Source organism: Crocodylus porosus, unplaced genomic scaffold (genome assembly GCF_001723895.1).
Source record: "Crocodylus porosus isolate Cpor-Errol unplaced genomic scaffold, CroPor_comp1, whole genome shotgun sequence".
In the NCBI taxonomy this organism is placed as follows: Eukaryota; Metazoa; Chordata; order Crocodylia; family Crocodylidae; genus Crocodylus; species Crocodylus porosus.
This window is the reverse complement of record NW_017728925.1, coordinates 3,827,468-3,846,333: the sequence shown is the minus strand read 5'-3', so window position 1 is coordinate 3,846,333 and position 18,866 is coordinate 3,827,468. Positions and strand designations below refer to the sequence as shown.

At 46.0% G+C, this 18,866-nt stretch overlaps 1 protein-coding gene across 2 annotated transcripts; it reads left to right on the top strand.

Annotated features, from left to right (window-relative positions):
• The first annotated feature begins 58 nt into the window (after positions 1–58).
• On the top strand, positions 59–18,651 carry LOC109313832 (ectonucleoside triphosphate diphosphohydrolase 2-like). 2 transcript variants are annotated; one of them, XM_019540591.1, is made up of 10 exons: positions 59–261; positions 1,868–1,985; positions 8,452–8,602; positions 10,324–10,483; positions 11,548–11,775; positions 13,171–13,443; positions 15,516–15,611; positions 15,860–15,988; positions 17,409–17,600; positions 17,715–18,651. In XM_019540591.1, the coding sequence occupies exons 1-10, from the start codon at positions 151–153 to the stop codon at positions 17,727–17,729; spliced, it is 1,473 nt and encodes a 490-aa protein (XP_019396136.1). In that variant the 5' UTR covers positions 59–150; the 3' UTR covers positions 17,730–18,651. The 2 variants fall into 2 exon arrangements, with proteins under 2 accessions (XP_019396136.1, XP_019396135.1); XM_019540590.1 differs by having other exon boundaries at positions 17,409–17,603; positions 17,718–18,651.
• Positions 18,652–18,866: the final 215 nt, after the last annotated feature.

The window sequence follows — 18,866 nt, the reverse complement described above, 5'->3', positions numbered from 1 at the left end:
GGACCGTGCTGATGTCACAACTAGACTCTAGCTCCACCTTCCTCCTCATTCTGAAGGCTGCAAATAGCTTTAGAGACAGACTCTGCACTTGCTGATTTGCTAATTCACAGCTTCCTTTTTTAATTCAGCAGATGCAAGAGAGGGAGCCTAATGTCTTGGCGTGAACTTCTTCCCCCTTGCTTAGTTATTGTAGCCGGGCTAACTGGGATCCTGCTGCTTTGCGTCTCTACTAAAATTGTCAAGATCCCCCCTGGGAGCAAGGTAAGGTGCACTCTGCCTGAGTTGGGTTTAGCCAGGCATAAGGCTTGCAAGGGCTTCTGGTGTTAATGGTGGCATTAATACACACAGATCACTAATCTTTTTGCCTTAACGAAGGGAGCCTATCTTTTTCATAGATTTCATAGACATCAGGGCTGGAAGGGACCTCGGGAGATCATCGAGTCCAGCCCCCCGCCCAAAGGGCAGGAAGTCAGCTGGGTTCATAGGATTCCAGCAAGATAAGCATCCAATTTACTCTTGAAGGTGTTCAATGTAGGTGCTTGAACCACCTCCGATGGCAGGCTGTTCCAGACCTTGGGGGCTCAGACAGTAAAGAAATTCTTCCTTATGTCCAGCCTGAAACGGTCTCCCAGTAGTTTATGACCGTTTGACCTCATCATCCCTTGGGGCGCTCTGGTGAACAAACGTTCCCCCAGACCCTGGTGGTCACCCCTGATAAACTTATAGGTGGCCAACAGATCACCCCTGAGCCTGCGCTTTTCCAGGCTAAAGAGCCCCATGGCTCTCAGCCTGTTGTCGTACGGTCTGTTTTCCTGACCTCTGATCATATGCGTGGCTCTTCTCTGGACTCTCTCAAGCTTCTCCACATCCTTTTCAAATTGTGGAGCCCAAAACGACACAGTACAGCTGCTGAGGCTTTACTTGGAGTATTTTGTTTAGGTCCTTAACGAGTACCTTGTTGTCTCATTGTTAAACACTGTACTATTAAATAAACTACCTCAATAGCAAAATTAATCAAGTACTGTTCTTTCCCCTCTAAAGGGACATAAGTCAATGCTTGCTCCATAGCGCTTCCTCTAACCTGAGGCAGCTAGCAGTTGCAGCAAAGCCCAGTATCAGTAAAGGTCATTTTGTGAGATAATTGGCATGTTATACTCTTGGCACAGGGCCATCTTGCCCATTACTCATAAAGCAACCAGTTGTATTTCTTGCTTTCCTCTTTCATTTCCCACTTCCTCTAGCACTTTGCAGACAGCTAGGTGTTATATGATGCCCTGAAAACACAGCTGTGCCCCATCAACCATTGCATTCATGCTGAAAGCAACTATCTGAGTGGGTACCCAGCAGGTAGTTACTTTCTGTGATTAGCCTGGCCCTTCTTCATTGGGCAGGATTTGAAAAATCTGCTTGTGCATAATGAGTGAGAAGATTCCTCTACAGATGTGCCACCAACTTTTGCAGAATAAACTTTTTAATTTAAAGAAAGTTTCTAGCCTGATTGTAGACCTGAGTTTACAAATGTTTATGGGGAATGCTTGATGAAGCAAAGTCTGGTAAGTTTAATTTGTCTGGCCTCAATGCTCTGACCAGCAGGTAGAAGGCTGGACTTATTCATGGGTAGGTGACTTGTAAGATCAAGACTGAAGATGAGAAAGGAATAACACTAAAAAAAACAAAGAAAGGGTTAGAGTAGCAGAGAGCCACTCCATCACAGCAGGCACCATCTAGGAGGAGAATAATCATAGGGGAGTTACTTTTGCAGCTGGCTATACTGAGTACTTGTGCAATGTAGTACAAACCTGTAATAACAAGAGTGTGAACATGTGTGCAACAGGAGAATATGTATGATCTTGTGGGTTTTTTTCAGTATGGCATTGTTCTGGATGCTGGGCCATCCCACACTACCCTTTTCATATACCAGTGGTCAGCCAAGAAGGAGAATAACACTGGAGTGGTCAGTGAACATAGCACCTGTACTGTGCAAGGTAAGATAGCTGATTTCCTGCTACTGAGTGGATGTCATTTATTTCTGGCACTGGATGGATGGAAACTAAGGAAACTTGCTTTAATGACATTTCTTTGCAAGCTTCTTGAGTCAAGCATCCTGTGTAGTTAAAGATCAGGTTGCTGATGATACTGAAGACTGGGCAGCCCAATCTTTCTGAGTGGTCTTTATACATGGATAGCTATCACCCTTCACTTGAGGATCTCTGAGCAACTACAGGTAAGTGTTTTTACTTCCACCTTACAGATGATGAAATGGAGGCACCAAGAAGATCTCATAGCTGAAGTCCTAACAATGAATTAGTGGCAGAGCCACACATACCAACTCTTCTTCCTAAGGCATGTCCAGTGGAACAATAAAGGACAATAGCAGAAGCAGAACTAATCACAGTGGGACTTACATATATATTTTAAAAGCTTGTGATTCTGGGAACTGCTTTCTGCAAGATCAGCTCTTGCAGAAATCAAAATCCCATGTCTAGCCTTCTTCACTGTAAAGAAGCTTCCTCAGTGTTATCTCATGCCTGAAGAAAACTGCCTCTAGTTACGCTACTGTAGCAGCAAAGATGTCAAACCCTTCCCTCCCTTGCATTTAATTCAGCAAAGAGAAGAAAGAGCTCTGCCTGTCACCTGTAGCTCACCCTCTTAAGTGGTGAACTGTGGTTAGATGTGTCAACATTACAATTATGGCAGTAAGCAGTTTGTAACAGCCCTGGTTACATCTAGCATCAACAATGTTCACCCAGCAACTTTTCTAACCATCTAGTTAGCCATGGCCTGTCACTAGCCTAGAGCTTTTGCATGTTATTGGCTGCATTTGTACCAGTGAATGCTGGGAAAATCTGAACACCTCCCACACTGTTGTGGTTCTCCAGGGAAGGGGTGCTGGATGAACAGGTACAGAGCAGCACTCTCAGCACATGTGGCGGGGCACTCTTGGGATGCCTTACATGGAAAACTGGGAAGGAGGAGCAGAGTGAAATACACAGTCCATAGTTAGGGCCCTAAACTCCTGTACCTGAGGAAAGTTAGGGGCTTCAGAACACCTGGCATGTTAAGTGGAGACAACCTAAGATGGCCAAAATGAAGTGCTGAGGAAGAGGCATGCCATGCCCCTTCAGGGCTTTCATGGCTACTTCCACTTGGGATTCATAGCCCTCACTCCTCTCCTGGAATTAGGCATTTAAACCCTTTTGGACTGGAGTTTGCTCCTTCCTTTTAAAATAACCGGAGGAGGAGATAGTGCTTTTGATGCAATAGCTCAGGGCATTTACTCATGATGTGGGAGACCTGGGTTCAGTTCCTTCCTCTCTCTGCGGGAGTACAAACACACACCTTGCACTTCTCTGGAGAGGGTCCTCATACTGGGGTCTGAGCTGCTCCTGAGTGGTAGTGTTCTTTACTCTTCCTTTTGAAGCAGTGCAGAAAAATACCTAATTAGGCCAGAGAAAGGGAGCAAGAGGAAGTGTGACTGTAGCCTGCTAGTTAAGTAATGCAGCTGGTAGGAACAACCTGTGGGTTCCAGGACTGAGCTCTCTGCTGCTATGGCCACATGTGTGCATAAACTGCAGTTATACCTTGGGTTGCTGCATAGGCATATCCTAAGCTTTCATTATAAACCTAATTTCTTGTTCCCCTTTTCAAATCTACAAACAGTGAAACATTTGATATAATATTATAACTCTAAACACTGTACGTTATTTCATGACTAAGAATGCATTTGTTGTTACTATCTTTAAGCCTAGGCAGAGCAAACCTAAGACAGATTTTTTTTTTAATCAAACTTCAAGGAAACTGAACAAAGGTCACTTAAATCCAATATTGGCATGTATATTAGAGACCAAAAAAATGGATCTAACATTGGCACTTTGTAGCAAATGAAAATTGAAGAAAATATAGCTTAATCGATTCATTTTTTCAAGAGCCAATATGTGGGTCTAAAGATTATTGGTTAAATTCTAACTTTAAAATCTTCCCACAATTACCACTGCAAATTGCTTTCACTCAGTGCTCCATTCTTTCCTTCTGATCCTACATTTAATAGTCTATTCTGAAATTATGGGACTATCATAGGTTCCTACCAGTGTTTTGTCATCCAATGAAATCCTTAATGAACAATAATGACTGAGGCAGGATCTGATCTCTAGGACACATCCTACTGAAGCCTGAAAGAGAAAGGGTAATAACTATCTTATATGTTTAAGCCTAGCAAATTCATAACTAAGAAGCCACAAGTATGGTATACAGGTACTTATTTAGGAAAACACTTACACATGCATAAAATCATTAGTATTCATGAAAGTCTGGGCTTTTAAGTTTTAAGCACCTGCTTGTATTTAAAGGCATGATTTCTTAAACTGGGCCACAATCAAACAAAGTTCAAGAGTTTTAAATTGGATACCAGATAACAATGGGCTAGTCCTGTATAACTCTAAACACTGTACGTTATTACATGACAAAGAATGCGTCTGTGGTAACCAGGGATCCTGGTTTTCTATTTTTAAAAATCGTAAATTCTCTGATAAAAATACAAATTTTCTGATTTAAAATACCCCAAATCTGTTATTTAAATGAAACACCACTATATATCAGTTGAACACAATGTTTTATTGATATATTTACAATCTTAAAGCACGTTGGTACCCTACCAGTGCCTCAATCATTATAATAAAAGAAATTCTAAATACCTATATATTTTGGCATTTGATTTGGGGATTTTTATCATGGAAAAATCAGAGGTTCCCCTACCCCCTTTGCTCACCAGGATGCAGGTCCAGCTGTGGCTGTATCCTGCCACACCTTTGTGGCATTGAGCAGCCCTGAAATGCTGGTGCCCTGCCTATGCCATTGTCCCTCACTCCTGACCCCCAGCCCTGCTGGTGCCCCTCACTCCTGATCCACAGCCCCCTGGCACTGCTGGTGCCCCTCACTCCCCACCCACAGCCCCCCACCCCTCCCAGCCCTGCTGGAGGGGGCCCTCAGCTACCAAGGCTATGGGGCCAGGGACCCAGGTCTGCAGCCCCTGCCCCCGCAGCAGTGCCCAAGCCCTGGGTGCCACACATGGGAGGCAGCGGTTAATGTGGCCCAGTGGGTAGGACCCGGTGTGGCAGGACAGAGTTAAGCCAGGCAGGGAGGCTTGTGGTGCTGCTGGGAGCGCCACACCTCTATGGTTAGGTGCCCCCTGCCTGCCCAGCAGCAGCAAGGGACACAATTGTGTGCTGCCACCCTTGCTGCTGCTGGGAGGGCAGGGGGCATCTCGCCACGGTGGTGCGGGGCTCAAGGCGGCAGCGCCTAGCTTCCCTGCCCCGCTCTGCCCTGCTGTGCTGGGTCCTGCCCACTGGGCTGTGAAGGCCCTGGGGGTAGGGCAGAAGGGAAGGGAGCCCTGAGCCCACAGCAAGCAGCCCACACCCACCCTGTGCACAAATCTGGGGGGCATGTTCCCCCCATGCCCCTCTGGAGTGTGTGCAGTGCCAGGGAGGCAGCCCCCTGGATGACCCAGCCATGGCCTTGTCTCACTCCCTGCCAGGGCCCTGCGGCTGCACATGGCCCCATGCACCGCCTGGGCTAGGCAGCAGCCGCAGCCCTAGCCCTAGCCCTGCCCAACTCCCTCCCACCACACATGACGCCCCCCGCCTGACTGCCCTCCTCCAACTCCCTCTAGCCCCTTGTAGGCTGGAACTCTGCCAGCCTGCAAGGGAAAACCCACCATTTCCTGTGTTTTTCTTCTTTAAAGGAGAAAACCCAGGTTTTACTACATTTCCCGTGGTGAACGGAACACCTGGATCCCCGGTGGTTACTGTCTTTACAGTAAACACAAATATTTGTTGTGAGAGATTTTTCTAGTTCACCAGTTCTCAACCTCGTTAGACTCAAGGCACTTGTGGTTAGATTCCTGCACCCCTGATAAAATGCCAGCTCTTAGTTTTCACTTGTTTTTTTTTTGACTACAGAAAAATAACAGACCAATTCTTCTGCTGCAAACATCTCAGAAAGTCCACAGCAGATTAGAAATGTTTTTCATACTATGGATTTCTATTTAAAATCTCTGGGATTGGGTTTTTTTTTTTTTTTAATGACTCGTGTAGGTATTTGCACACCTAATACTGCTAATATGGTGCAGCACCCCATGACACCCTTAAAAGGATCTCATAGTGCTGCGGCTGAGAATCACTGTTTTAGCTGTTTAATTTCAAAGTAATTTGTTTTAAAAATATTTTAAGAAAAAAAAATCACTCTGCATGCATAGGACACTTCTGGCCTCTGAGCAGAGCCTTCCTGTACAACTGCTGGCAGCTACAATAACTTTTAGAAACCTTCCTGTACACATGAGGAAGTGGTTTGAGAAGGGAGCAGACACATGAGTCTTGACTAAGCCTGCTGTGTCTGTGTCTGTGTCTCTTTCTTGAGGGCAGAGACACTCAGTCATGTCCTTGTGGGTTGTGATAACCTCAGATCTCTAAGCCAGAGCTTTTAGGGCTGATATAGTGTAGCTTGGTAGGAGAAGCTTTTCAGTTCTTGGCCTAAATTTGCCATGTCACATTTACCCACATTCATTTTTATCTCCCTGTGCTGAAGCATCATGGTTGAGCATTTCTGCAGGCAGGATAATGGTTCAGCCTGGTGTAATATTTGCTGTACAGGTTTGGTTATATCTTTAGAAGTGTCTACATATGTCCTTTGTTGTGGGACACATTATTGTCCCAAACTGCCAATGCCCAGCTCCTCCCAGCTCCTGGTGTGCTGCTTTGACTGGGCTCCATGTGCTGTGCGGGGCTAGCCAGCAGGCAGCTGCTGTGCTGAGGTACCCTGTGCCCCAGCCAGACAGCAGCAAGTGGAGACAGGGGAGCAGGCAACCCAGGGTACAACTCCTCCCATCTCTGTGCACTGTGGAGCCTCTGCACTGAGGGACACTGCACCCCATCCAGCTGTGAACATTGCAGCAAGGGACATTTAGGTTGGATATCAGGAAAAACTTGTTCACTAGGATGGTGGTGAAGCAGTGGAACACGTTACTCAGAGAGGTGGTGCAATCTCCATCCTGGAAGGTTTTTAAGGCCTGACTTGACAAAGTGCTGCCTGGGATGATCTAGCTGGGGATGGTCCTGCTTTGAGCAGGGGGTTGGACTAGATGTGACCTCCTGGGGTCCCTTCCACCCCTAGTTCTCTATGGTTCTAAGATGAGGGAAAGGCAACCCTGGGCTTGCTGCTCCCCCTTCTCCACATACCTCAGCGCAGGGGCTCTGTGTTTGTCCTGGCACATGCTATTTTGGTGTGCTTTGCACTGTTTTGGGTTTTTTTGCTACTGGGAAATCTCTGTAGCAAATTATTAATTTAATGTGCAATGCATGCGGTTTGTGGTGCCACAAATCCTTGGACCAATACTCTTCAATGTCTTCATCAGTGACTTGGACGAGGGAGTAAAGTGTACTCTGTCCAAGTTTGTGGATGATACAAAACTGTGGGGAGAAGTTGACACACTGGAGGGCAGGGAACAACTGCAGGCAGACCTGGACAGGTTGGACAAATGGGCAGAAAACAATAGAATGCAATTTAACAAGGAGAAATGCAAAGTGCTGCACCTAGGTAGGAAAAATGTCCAGCACACCTACTGCCTAGGAAATGACCTGCTTGGTAGCATGGAAGCGGAACGGGAACTCAGAGTCCTAGTGGACTCCAAGATGAACATGAGTCGTCAGTGTGACGAAGTCATCAGCAAAGCTAACTGCACTTTGTCATGCATCAGCAGATGCATGACAAACAGAACCAAGGAGGCAATACTTCCCCTCTATCGGGCGCTGGCCAGACCCCAGTTGGAGTACTGCGTCCAGTTTTGGGCGCCACACTTCAAGAGGGATGTGGATAACCTGGAGAGGGTCCAGAGAAGGGCCACTCATATGGTTAAGGGTTTGCAGGCCAAGCCCTACGAGGAGAGACTAGGGAAACTGGACCTCTTCAGCCTCCGCAAGAGAAGGTTGAGAGGCGACCTTGTGGCTGCCTATAAATTCATCATGAGGGTGCAGAAGGGAATTGGTGAGGCTCTGCTCACCAAGGTGCCCCTGGGGGTCACAAGAAATAATGGCCGTAAGCTAGCAGAGAGCAGATTTAGACTGGAAATTAGGAAGAACTTCACAGTTAGAGTGGCCAAAATCTGGAATGGGCTCCCAAGGGAGGTGGTGGTCTCCCCTACCCTGGGAGTCTTCAAGAAGAGGTTAGATAGGCATCTGGCTGGGGTCATCTGAACCCAGCACTCTTTCCTGCCTATGCAGGGGTCAGACTCGACGATCTATTGAGGTCCCTTCCAACCATAACATCTATGAATCTTTAAATCTATAAATCACACATACCTGCATGTGTGGATATGGCCTCTGTGTCTAAAGGCTCCTGAACCCCGCTATCAATTCATTCTGTAGTAATATTTCTTGAGTTTCTTTCCTGCATTTACCATAGGCCCTGGAATCTCTAACTACTCAACATGCCCTCAAGAAGCTGGAAACAGCCTAAAGGCATGCCTGAAACAAGCAATGGAGGCAATTCCAGAGCAACAGCACAGCCAAACCCCTGTCTACCTAGGAGCAACTGCTAGCATGAGGCTGCTTAAGTGAGTGGAGGTTTCAATTGCTCACATTTATAAACTATATAACATTGTCTTCTACTCTCCGTTCTATAATAATGGTTCATCTTTGATTACACTGAGCAGGTAAGCTTGGCCAGCAGAAAAGACAAAAAGTCTTAGGGTGCTTGTACCTATGACAGGGGTTAGGTCCATTGGGTTACATTCTATGCCCCCTGAATTGAGTTTTTAATTGAAACCTCTCCGTTTCAATTTCCATCATTGTATATAAGTGATTGTCCTGGCAGCTGCAGGTGTTTGCTGAAGGCAGAAGTGGCAAGGGGACTGATCCTTCCCTCCCCCCACCACCTTGGTGAAGCCTGCCTGCCTCTCCCACAGCATCTCTCCCACCTTAATCTGAGCCAGTGATCTGTCAGCTCACCTCCTGGCCATGGGAGAGGCAGGCAGGCTCCACTAAAAAGAAAAAAGATTGGGCTCCTTGCTGCTTTTGCCTTCAGCAGGCTCCTGTGGCCAGGAGGATGCCTGGGGCTGCCTGGAAACAGTCTGGCTTGCCCCTGGTGCAGCGTGGGGAGGTGGCAGGAGCGTGGCGGTGTTTGCTGACAGCTGGAGAAGGTGGCGGGAACGGTGCACAGGGTGCTGGAAGCCCAGGCAGGCTCGGGGAAGTGCTGGATCAGGCGCCTCCAAGCTGTGGTAGCACCCAGCCAGCTAGCAGCCCACCCAGGCTTCCAGCATCCTCTGCACTGTCCCCACCTCCTTCTTTGGCCACCAGCAAACCCTCCTGCTGCTTTCCTGTGCTGCCCCAGGGGCAAGCCAGGCCATTCCCAGGTGGTCCCAGGTGCAGGAGCCTGCTGAAGGCAGGAGCACTGAGAGGTCTGAACCTTTTTCCCTGTGTAGCCTGCCCGCCTCCCCCGTGGCTGAGGGCAAGCTGATTAATGGTAACATTGTGAACTAAACTACATTGGGAAGTTTGCAATAATGCAAACTCATTTAAAACCCACAAAACTCAGGTACATGTAATGTCTGATGCCATTAAGCCGTACAAAAAAGAATTTTTGTCACATGTACATCATAACACTGTCACAGGGACAAGCGTCTTTATTTGTGCTACCGGCTAATTTAGAGTCTTCCTTACTGCTTGTGCTGATGAGGAAGCCTGCATTTTTTGGAAGATGAAATGTGTGCAGGGCAGGTAATTTAGCTGGTATTAACAATGTCTTTCTGTAACACTTGGATATGCCAGGGATACTTGCCAGAATGCTGCAAGCTGTAGTGTGAATGTCCACTGTATCCCAGGCACTTACGTGGCTTCCATTACTGGTTTTCATGTTAGCTGAGTACCTCGCAGTATTTATTCTCACAACACCCTGAGAAGGAAGGGCAGTGCTGGTTTGCTCCTTCAACAGAGGAGGAACTGGAGCATAACCACCTGAAATGGATTTACCTATGGTCACAAAGGCAACCTGCTGTGGAGCAGGGGGGCTAAGCCTGTTTCGCCCAAATTCTAGGCTAGGGCCTAAACACTGAAATCATCCTGAGACCTTAGTTTTTGCTTCCACAGTCTGTATGTACTTGTTAGGCAGCGTGACTGTGCTAGTAATTGGTGCAGCTAATTAGTGTAACATTACAACTGTATCTTGTTGTGGTAGTTCTCAAAGTAGGCATCATATCAGGAGCACTGATGCAATTGCTATTTGACATTGTTCCTGGGGCTCCTTATTCACTAATGTGCTTCTTTCCTCTTCACTCAGTCTCACCAACCCTGCACTTTCTGATGCTCTTCTAGCTGCTGTGACCTCCATGCTGAAGTCATACCCCTTTGACTTCCGGGGGGTGAAAATACTGTCCAGTCAAAAGGAAGGGGTGTTCCTGTGGGCTGCTGTTAACTATCTCCTGGAGAACTTCATCAAGGTAAAGGGGTCATATCAGCTGAGTAGTGTCAGCATAATGGAGTGCAGAAGTGGCTGGAAGTCTCTCATAATCAAACAGAAATAGAATGAAGGTAGGTGAAGTGGCCTTGATGGTTTGGATCCACCAGAGCTCCTGACAGTAGCTTAAAACAGTGCTTAGGAATGGTTTAAATTCAGTTATGGCTGAGCCATGTTTTGGATGAGTGGTTGGTTGAATAACATCCACCATATGCATCATTTCAGAATGGTGTCTAGCTTCAATACAGTGCTAGGCAGATCAAAGCACTTTACAAATGAGATCAGCATCATTATCCCCATTTTACAGGAGGGGAAGCAGAGGTGAAGTAATCACCTAAGGTCACCCCAGCAGCCAGTGGAAGGGTCAGAAATAAAACCCAGCTCTCCTCAGTCTCAGTCCAGTGCTTCATCCCCTGGGCCCCACTGCTTTCCATTATTTCAGAATTTAACAAATTCTTGACAAAAAGTGATCCAGGTCTCTTTCAAAATCCAGCTCCAGTCTGTAGTCAGTATACCCTTTCTCTTGTTCTTTACCAACCATTCCACTCAAATTCTTGACATCTGCTCCATATGCAAAACTGCCTTGAGAGCATAAATGAGACTTGTTTATACTTCCCTGGCTGCCTGGTTCTGTTTCCTCCACAGGTTGGCAGCGCTCAATAGTTTTGCTTTGCCTGATTCAGAATCACAAATCAGTATAAAGATTAGATTCCTAGATGTCCAGTTATTGGCTAAAGGGCTGTATTCCATTAGAAAGCTGATTTCATGTGATGTGCAGTGTAGCTCTGGATTTCACGTGGGCCTGTCTGTTTGGACAGGTGCAATGCAGAAACAGCCTCAAAGGGAGGGAGGTTTCATCAAAAGAGAAAAGCAGTAGTTTGCAGTGGGGACTTGGATAGGGAGAAGTTGATGTTGCAGAAGGATGGCAGGGGCTGCAGAAGAAGCCGCTCTTGATCAGGTTGGTACAAGTTGGGGCTCTTCTCTGCTTCTCCGGGTTAGGAGGATCTCTGTTTTTAAAACCTTCCTCTCTGATTCCCTTTGGTCTAGTATGCATGGACAGGACACTGGATCCAATCCAGAAAAGGAACGGTAGGTGTCATGACCCTGAGAAGAGACTTCTTACAGATGACTTTCACGTTGAAAGGAGAAAGCCAAGATCCTGAGAAGGAGGTGATGCTACAGCTGTATGGGCACACATACAAGGTCAACACCCATAGCTTCCTGTGCTATGGCAGGGACCAGGTTCTTAAGAGGCTGCTTTTGAAAGTTGTACAAGTGAGTGTCTGCCAGGGTGGTCCTCACCTACTTCATGACTGCTTCAAACCTGTCACATTAAATGAGTGTAACTAAAAAGCAATAAAGTTGGTGATTGAAGCCAGCTCAGACACCCTCTAACATTGATACTCCCTTAGTACAAGTAAGGAACATGTCTGTAACAAGCAGTTAGCAGTAGCTATGCTCGAACTGAGTAACTTCAGTCTGCTCCATGAAGATAAAATAAGTATACAGTTCTCCAGCAGCCCAGGATGCAGCATTTTCTAGCCCTCACTCCCCTCTGAGGGATAGATCCTGGGGCATTTATGCGCATACATTTTTGATCTGCAACACGCTGGAGATCCAGCATGTCAGAGCAGACTCAATTAATCACACACTGCACTGCATCATGTGTGGTTGTACAAGTGGCAAAATGCACATCAGCGCGCAGAAAATGGTGGCAGTGTGCTTTTGAACTAAAACTCCTTTGATGTGTTTTAGTTCAAAAGCACGCCACTGCTATTTTCTCAGTGCTGATGCACATTTTGGCGCTGATACAACTGCATGTGAAACATCATGGGTGCATCTAAAAGCACCTGATGCTACCTGCAAGCTTATGTATAAATGCCCCAGGTGTCCTGGCTCCTAGTCATACCCCTGCCCTCTAGTGGCAGTTCGGAGCTTTGCAGGCAAGAAACTATCCTTAACATGCAACTGCTCAAGCACACTAACTACAACATTATTTAACCTTCCACAGATTTAGTATGGTCTAATTGTAATGTGTAACTTCACCTGTATGTGAAAGGACTGAACTGACATGGATGAAATAGCTGGGGATGATCCAGCTGGGGATGATCCTACTTTGAGTAGGGGGGTTGGACTAGGTGACCTCCTTAGGTCCCTTCTAACCCTAGTTTTCTGTAATTCTATGAAATAAGAGTGGAACATTTACTGCAAACTCAAACTGAAAAAGCCTGCTCTTCAATCCTGAAAAATTGTGTGACTTATTAAACTCTTTGAACTTTCTCATGCTTCTGCTTCCCTGCTTTGGGATGGAAGAGAAGATCAAAGTATTGTGAGAAAAGCTGTATTTCTGGCTTGGCAAGAAACAAGGAGATGAAATCCTAGAAGGGGCATTTTTTCTCAGTTTCCAGCCTGGAGGGTGGCAAACACTGGCACCCCACATTGAAGCCAGAGAGCATTCAGTACCATGTGGGTTTAAGTCCCAACTTGGCACAGGTTAAAACAGTTTAGAGCAGCTAAATGGTTGGGTACTCAATTTGTAAGAACCTTTTGAAATCTACTTGTCTCTGTGATAAATCTGGTTTGCTGAAGCCAAAGTGTTTAAGTTTTGTTGCCATTTACCTTCCTGTTACAGACTCCAATCCCTCATTCTCTGTATACCTGTTCCTCTAGGACCAGGGCTATGCAAGAAATGCATCTAACCCGTGCTGGCCTCTTTCCTACTCCCGTGAAGTTCTGCTTCATTCTGTGGATGCTGACCCCTGCACTGCCAGTGACGATCCTTTAAGTGTACCTGCCCATGAGGACACGTTTCACATCACTGGCTCCAGTAATTCTTCTGCCTGCAGGAAACTTGTGGGAAACTTATTCAACTCATCCTCCTTCTGCAGCTTTTCAGATTGCTCTCCAAATGGAGCTCACAAGCCTAGTGGAACTAAATTTCTGGTAGGTTCTCTTTTATATTAGTGTATGCTTTAAGCAGGAGTCTCTTAAGAGATGCACCCAGGTGACAAGCTGAGAAATATAGTAAAATTAGCAAGTGTGTATGTGCACTCTCTGCTGGAATTAATCAGAATTGGTCTGGCTGTATGTAAATGGAGCATTACCTTCTTCCTCTATTGCATGGCTGTCCAGCTTGTAAATGGCCCGGGGCTGCATGCTGTGCAAGCTACACTTGTGAGTCTGCACTATTGTGAGCCATGGGCTGCTGGGCTGCACCCTCCTACACCATGCATGTTCCCCCCTGCTACGCTGCTGCACCATGCCATCGGCTCCCCCAGTGCCATGGGCTGCATCATCTCACTCCCTAGGGAGGATGCAGGAAGCAAAAGCTGATGGAGGTGAGGAACTTAGAGGCCCCAACTTCAGCAGCAGCCAAAGAGATAATGGGGGCAGCAGTCAGTCAAGTAGAAGGCCAGGGGGAAACACATTAATTCCTCATGGACTGCCAGTTATATAGCCTTACTCTATTGGATGGAACAAGACCCCTTCAACCATATGCTAGAACCATGAGACTAATAATGGTCACAAATTTTCTTTGAGCTAAAGGGGTAGGGATCTGCAGAAGTGGCCAAAGAATCTGAATTGTGTTACCACAATAGGCTCAGAAGGAAAAGTAGCTCCCCATTTTAATTCATGGTGTTTTGCAGGAAGCACCATGAGTTACAACAATCCCCTGGACCCAACAGAAGTTCGCTGTTGGGTCCCAGAAGTTGGGGAATCAAGCCGCTGTTTACAGCAGCTGTGAGCCTGCAGCTGCTTTCCCCATAGGAATGCCCCTCCTTGCTCCCAGCCCTTGTGCTGTTTTCAGAATGAGGGGGGGGAAAGGGAGTGGAAGAAGCTCATTCTGGGGGTTCCCCAGGGGATGCTGGAGGGTGGGGTGGGTGGATTTGAGTGCTCCCCCACCTCAGGGAGGGGCTCCAATCCACCCGCCTCATCTTCCAGCAGAAGCTGAAAAAAACTCAAACCAAACTCCTTGTGATCCCTTTCCCCACTCCCATTCTGAAGACAGCACCAGAGCAGGGCTGAACTGCAGTCAGTTACTGAAAGTGCTCTGTTTTGGAACCCTCTGATGAGGGTTCAGATTGTTGCAGGAGTGGGCCATTTTAAAGTGCTCTGGAGCCATGCACTTCTACTTGGTCACAGAATGTGGTTTGGCCAGATTAAGTGAAAATTACCATTTCTGTCTGCAACTAGTGATATTCAAAACAGTGACAGCCTGCTGCTTCACAAGTCCTCTAGGATCTAAGGGCACCTATATATGTGACAGACCTCTTCTCTGCCATGTGCTAATTAGCACACATTGGAGCAGACTCAATTAAAAGAGTCTGCTGGAGTGTGCTAATTAGACCACTCCAGCAGCTTCTGTGTCACATGTATTAAGCATCCCTGCATTCCCGAATGGTGGTGAGGATGCGATGCTTTACCTAAACCTTGCCAAATGAGCTTTAGTTAAAGCACCCACCCACTGCCATTTGGAAGCATGGGACGCTGAATACTTGTGGCACTGTCAGCACTTTAACTAGAGCGACTCTCAGAGTTGCTTTAATTACAGCGCCTCCTTTCCTCCCCAGAGCACGTGTATAGATGCTCTATATGTTCATGAGTTCAGTGCAACTTGCAACATTATCTGTGTCTGTGTGGTTTACTCACTAACTTTTAGGTTGGAATATTTTGGGTTCAAACAACACAGTGGGATGATGTAGTCATTGTATCCTAGTTCCTCAGTGGTCTGCAGTAAGTTCTGGGGAAAACTTTAGAGTGAAAGGTCCTAGATGAGCTCCAAATCTATTTTGGGCTTCTATCTGCTCTAGTAGCTGCAGTCACACCTTCAGAATACATGCTCCTGGGGAAAGTAATGAAATGTAGTAGATTGCAGGCCCTAATAACAGTAATGATTCCTGGCATGCGGGGCCTCCATAATGAGCTCTCTGAGGGCATATATATGATTACTTGTCTGCCTCACTTGAGGGATTGAGGGGGTATGATTTTTAATGGTTATTTTTGCCTTGGCCTAGGTGACTTCTAAGACATTGAATTTCCTGAAGGAGATGGAACCCTATACTGACTTGGGCCAAGCAACTGACTTACTTTGTGGGATGTCTAGGAAAGAGGTAAGTGAGAGAAAACCCACTTGGTTTGCCTGCTTTGCCTATTCCATGTACACATCTGGGGCTACAACTCTGCTAAGACCTTTGGCTCCTCCATAAGTATATGTAAGACATCTGAAAGCATTCCTGAGTATTGCAGCAGTTCAACAAACCATAGCACAGAGCAGGGAAAGGGAGATTTTATCATACTAGAGAGCTAGAAAAAATATGATTTGTGACAATTTTAACTTTTCAACAATTTTTGTTGTTAGCTGAATGAGAAGTTCAAGAAAAGGCCAAACATGCTTGCTGACTACTGTGTCCTATCCACTTTCATCTACCATCTACATGCAATGGGATACCAGTTTGACTTGGACAGTTCTGCCCAGACTGCATTCCAGGTCAGTAATGTCGAATGTGATGCTTCAGATAAGAATGGTCTTTTCAGTGAGTTAGATAGAAGTGCCTTAGATAGGCACTCTTTCACAGTTATTTTGTGCAAGGTTGCATGGACCTTATTGTTCCTGGCTGACTGTCAGTTCTTCCCAGGAAAATATTTTTTTCTAGACTGATTTTCTCCATAGACAGAAGTGAAACAGATACTTTCACTCAGATGGACAGAACCTGAACCAAGCAATTCTCCTCAGTACTGTATTTTTTTTATAAAATAAGTTCATTATTATGATAAACAGGTCAGTCAGCTGAGCCTCAGAAAAATATGCTATACATTTCTATTATGACTATTACAAGAATTGACACACATCACAAGCAAGCAGGTTAAAATTTCAACAAGCAACTGTGCATCTATTGAAACAAACCATCACATAGGGGAAGTACGAATTTCATAATTAGTGGAGGAAGGCAGATAGCCTGGAATGTCTTTAAAAAACAAAGGTAAAAAGACATCTTCATGGCTTTCTGACTGGATAGTTTGGTCTGAGTTAAGAGATCCTGAGTGTCAGGATCAACCAGGCCATGGGTGGCCAGTCACTTAATGACTTACCATAGTCAGGCTAGGGTTCACACCAAATATCTGTGGCAGTCCAAGTCATCAGGTCAAGGGATGAGGTGGTATCATGGTCAGGGCAGGTGGAAGATCAGAGCCAGGAGGTCCAAACAAGGCAGGTGCAGGGACTAAGGTGAGGCTGGGATGAGGCATGAGCAAGGCAGAGGTCCAGAGGCACAAACAACAGTGTTGTTGCTGGGACAAGTCCCACAGGATGTAGGAGGGGTTTTATATACCTCCAGTCAGAGGCTCGCAGTTCCCATAGTTCTTCCTGGTCATTTGACTTCTTATTAACATCCTCATGGGAGGGACCAGGCTGGGATGGGGCTGGTATCTGACCAGCCAGCTGGTGGAACCACGGACTTAGCCTCTGTTTGCTAGCTTGGCTGTTCTGGGTTTGAATCCAAGCGATCCTAACAAGGAACTTTCCCTGCATGTTGAAAGTCCCCAAAAGCTAATACTCACTTATGTTTGGGGATCTGATATAATCTCTTTGGGTTCATTTTAAAATTTGGGTTCAGATTCTGAGTCCTCTAAAGACAGAGGTGTTTTATTCAGAGCTATCTTGAAAAACTAACCTCTCTGCACTTCTTGGCTAGGGCCAGAAGCAGAAAATTTTAAATAACTAAGGAGGAACTAGGGCTTCTCTCAAAGGGCCTACTCTTATGAGACTTATGGAGTAAAGAGTCGTAGATAAAATTAACTGAGCTTTGAGTACAACTGTTGTGATCTGTCTGAACACTCAGACCTTTTCAACTGCCACCAATCTCATGATTCAGACCCCCCTCTCCTCCTCTCATTATTTTTTTCATTAGATCAGTGATACGTCAGCTGGCTGGCCTCTTGGGTACATGCTGAATCTGACCAACACCATCCCTGAAGATGAGCTAATCCTTCTGAAAGGGATTGAAAATGGGGTTTGGTCATTACTCCTCATCCTTTTGGTTCTGCTGCTCACTGGCTCCTTCATGCGCATTTCATACCGAGTGGTGGTCAAGGATGATAGGCACAACAGCGTCTCTGAAGATGCCTGACTGCTGTTCCAGGGTTATCCTCTAGCAGCTCTGGTTAGAGGATGGTAACAGGTTTTATATCAAGAGCAAGCACATACAATTGTGTGTCACCTGGAGAGATGAAGGACTCCCCCATGAGATTCCAGTGACCTGGGAGGTTATTTCAATCTGCTAACAGCATGGTAAATAGAGTAAATAAATGCAGCATGGTAAATAGAGACAGGGGACCTTGTTCTGCAGGAGATCTCAGATCCAGATATGTAGCAAGCTACCTGCTATCCTACTCCTGTGGAAGAAGAGAAGCTGCACAGCTGTTGTCCAAAGCTCTTTATTGTCCATTGCCTCCCGCCCCCCAAATCACCTCACCAAAAGACAAAGAATGAGAAGGGACTTTCAGAATTCAGGGCAAGAAGGGAATTCTGTCAGCTGGGCCTCCTCACTGGACTAATAATACTGTAAATTTTTACATGGATGCCATGGAAAGTTCCTGGTAAATAGCCCTGAGTGCTGTGAACACACTGGTAGACTGTTTCCTTGGGAGCTGTGAAGGCAGATCTGAGTGGAAGGGGTTCTATTCTCAGTCACACCTAGAGCAGCCATAGAGTGTCTAGCTGGAAATCAGTTACTCTCTATTTACAACTTCTCAACTGGTCCATCTGAACCAGTTGGAAATCTGTAAATGACAGGAAACTGGTCTTGAGTTCTTTGGAGAATCTGACCCATCAATACCAAGCAGAACCATTTTGGTTTTGTATGAGAACAAGTCTTTAATTGTCTGTACGGATGCTGATGAAATGTTAGCCGGCACAAGGGAACATCAGATTAGGACTGAGGTATTCTGAAAACACAGCCATAATGTAATTGCAATTGGCTTTTGATGTTCCAGTTAGGAAAGCAGTTTATTAGTCTTGGTAACAACAATACATTTGTCTTCCATCTTACTTTTAACAATGAGTGTCCACATTAGTTGTCCTGGCAACCTATTTTTTCTCATAAGTAAGAATCTTCAAAAATAAATTATTTTTATTATCTGTATTTGAAAATACTGCTATTACTAATTTTCATTACGGTATCACCTCAGGTTCCAGGGCCCTGATAGGTGCTGTACACACACATTTGAGTGCCAGTCTCTGTTCCAGGATCTTCCAAGCTAGGAGGACAATGCAATGAAACATGGTAGGGAAACTTGAGGGGTGAAGTTGTTTGCTTGAGGTTATGCAGCATGTCCATGGCAGAACCAGGAATAGCACACAGGACTCT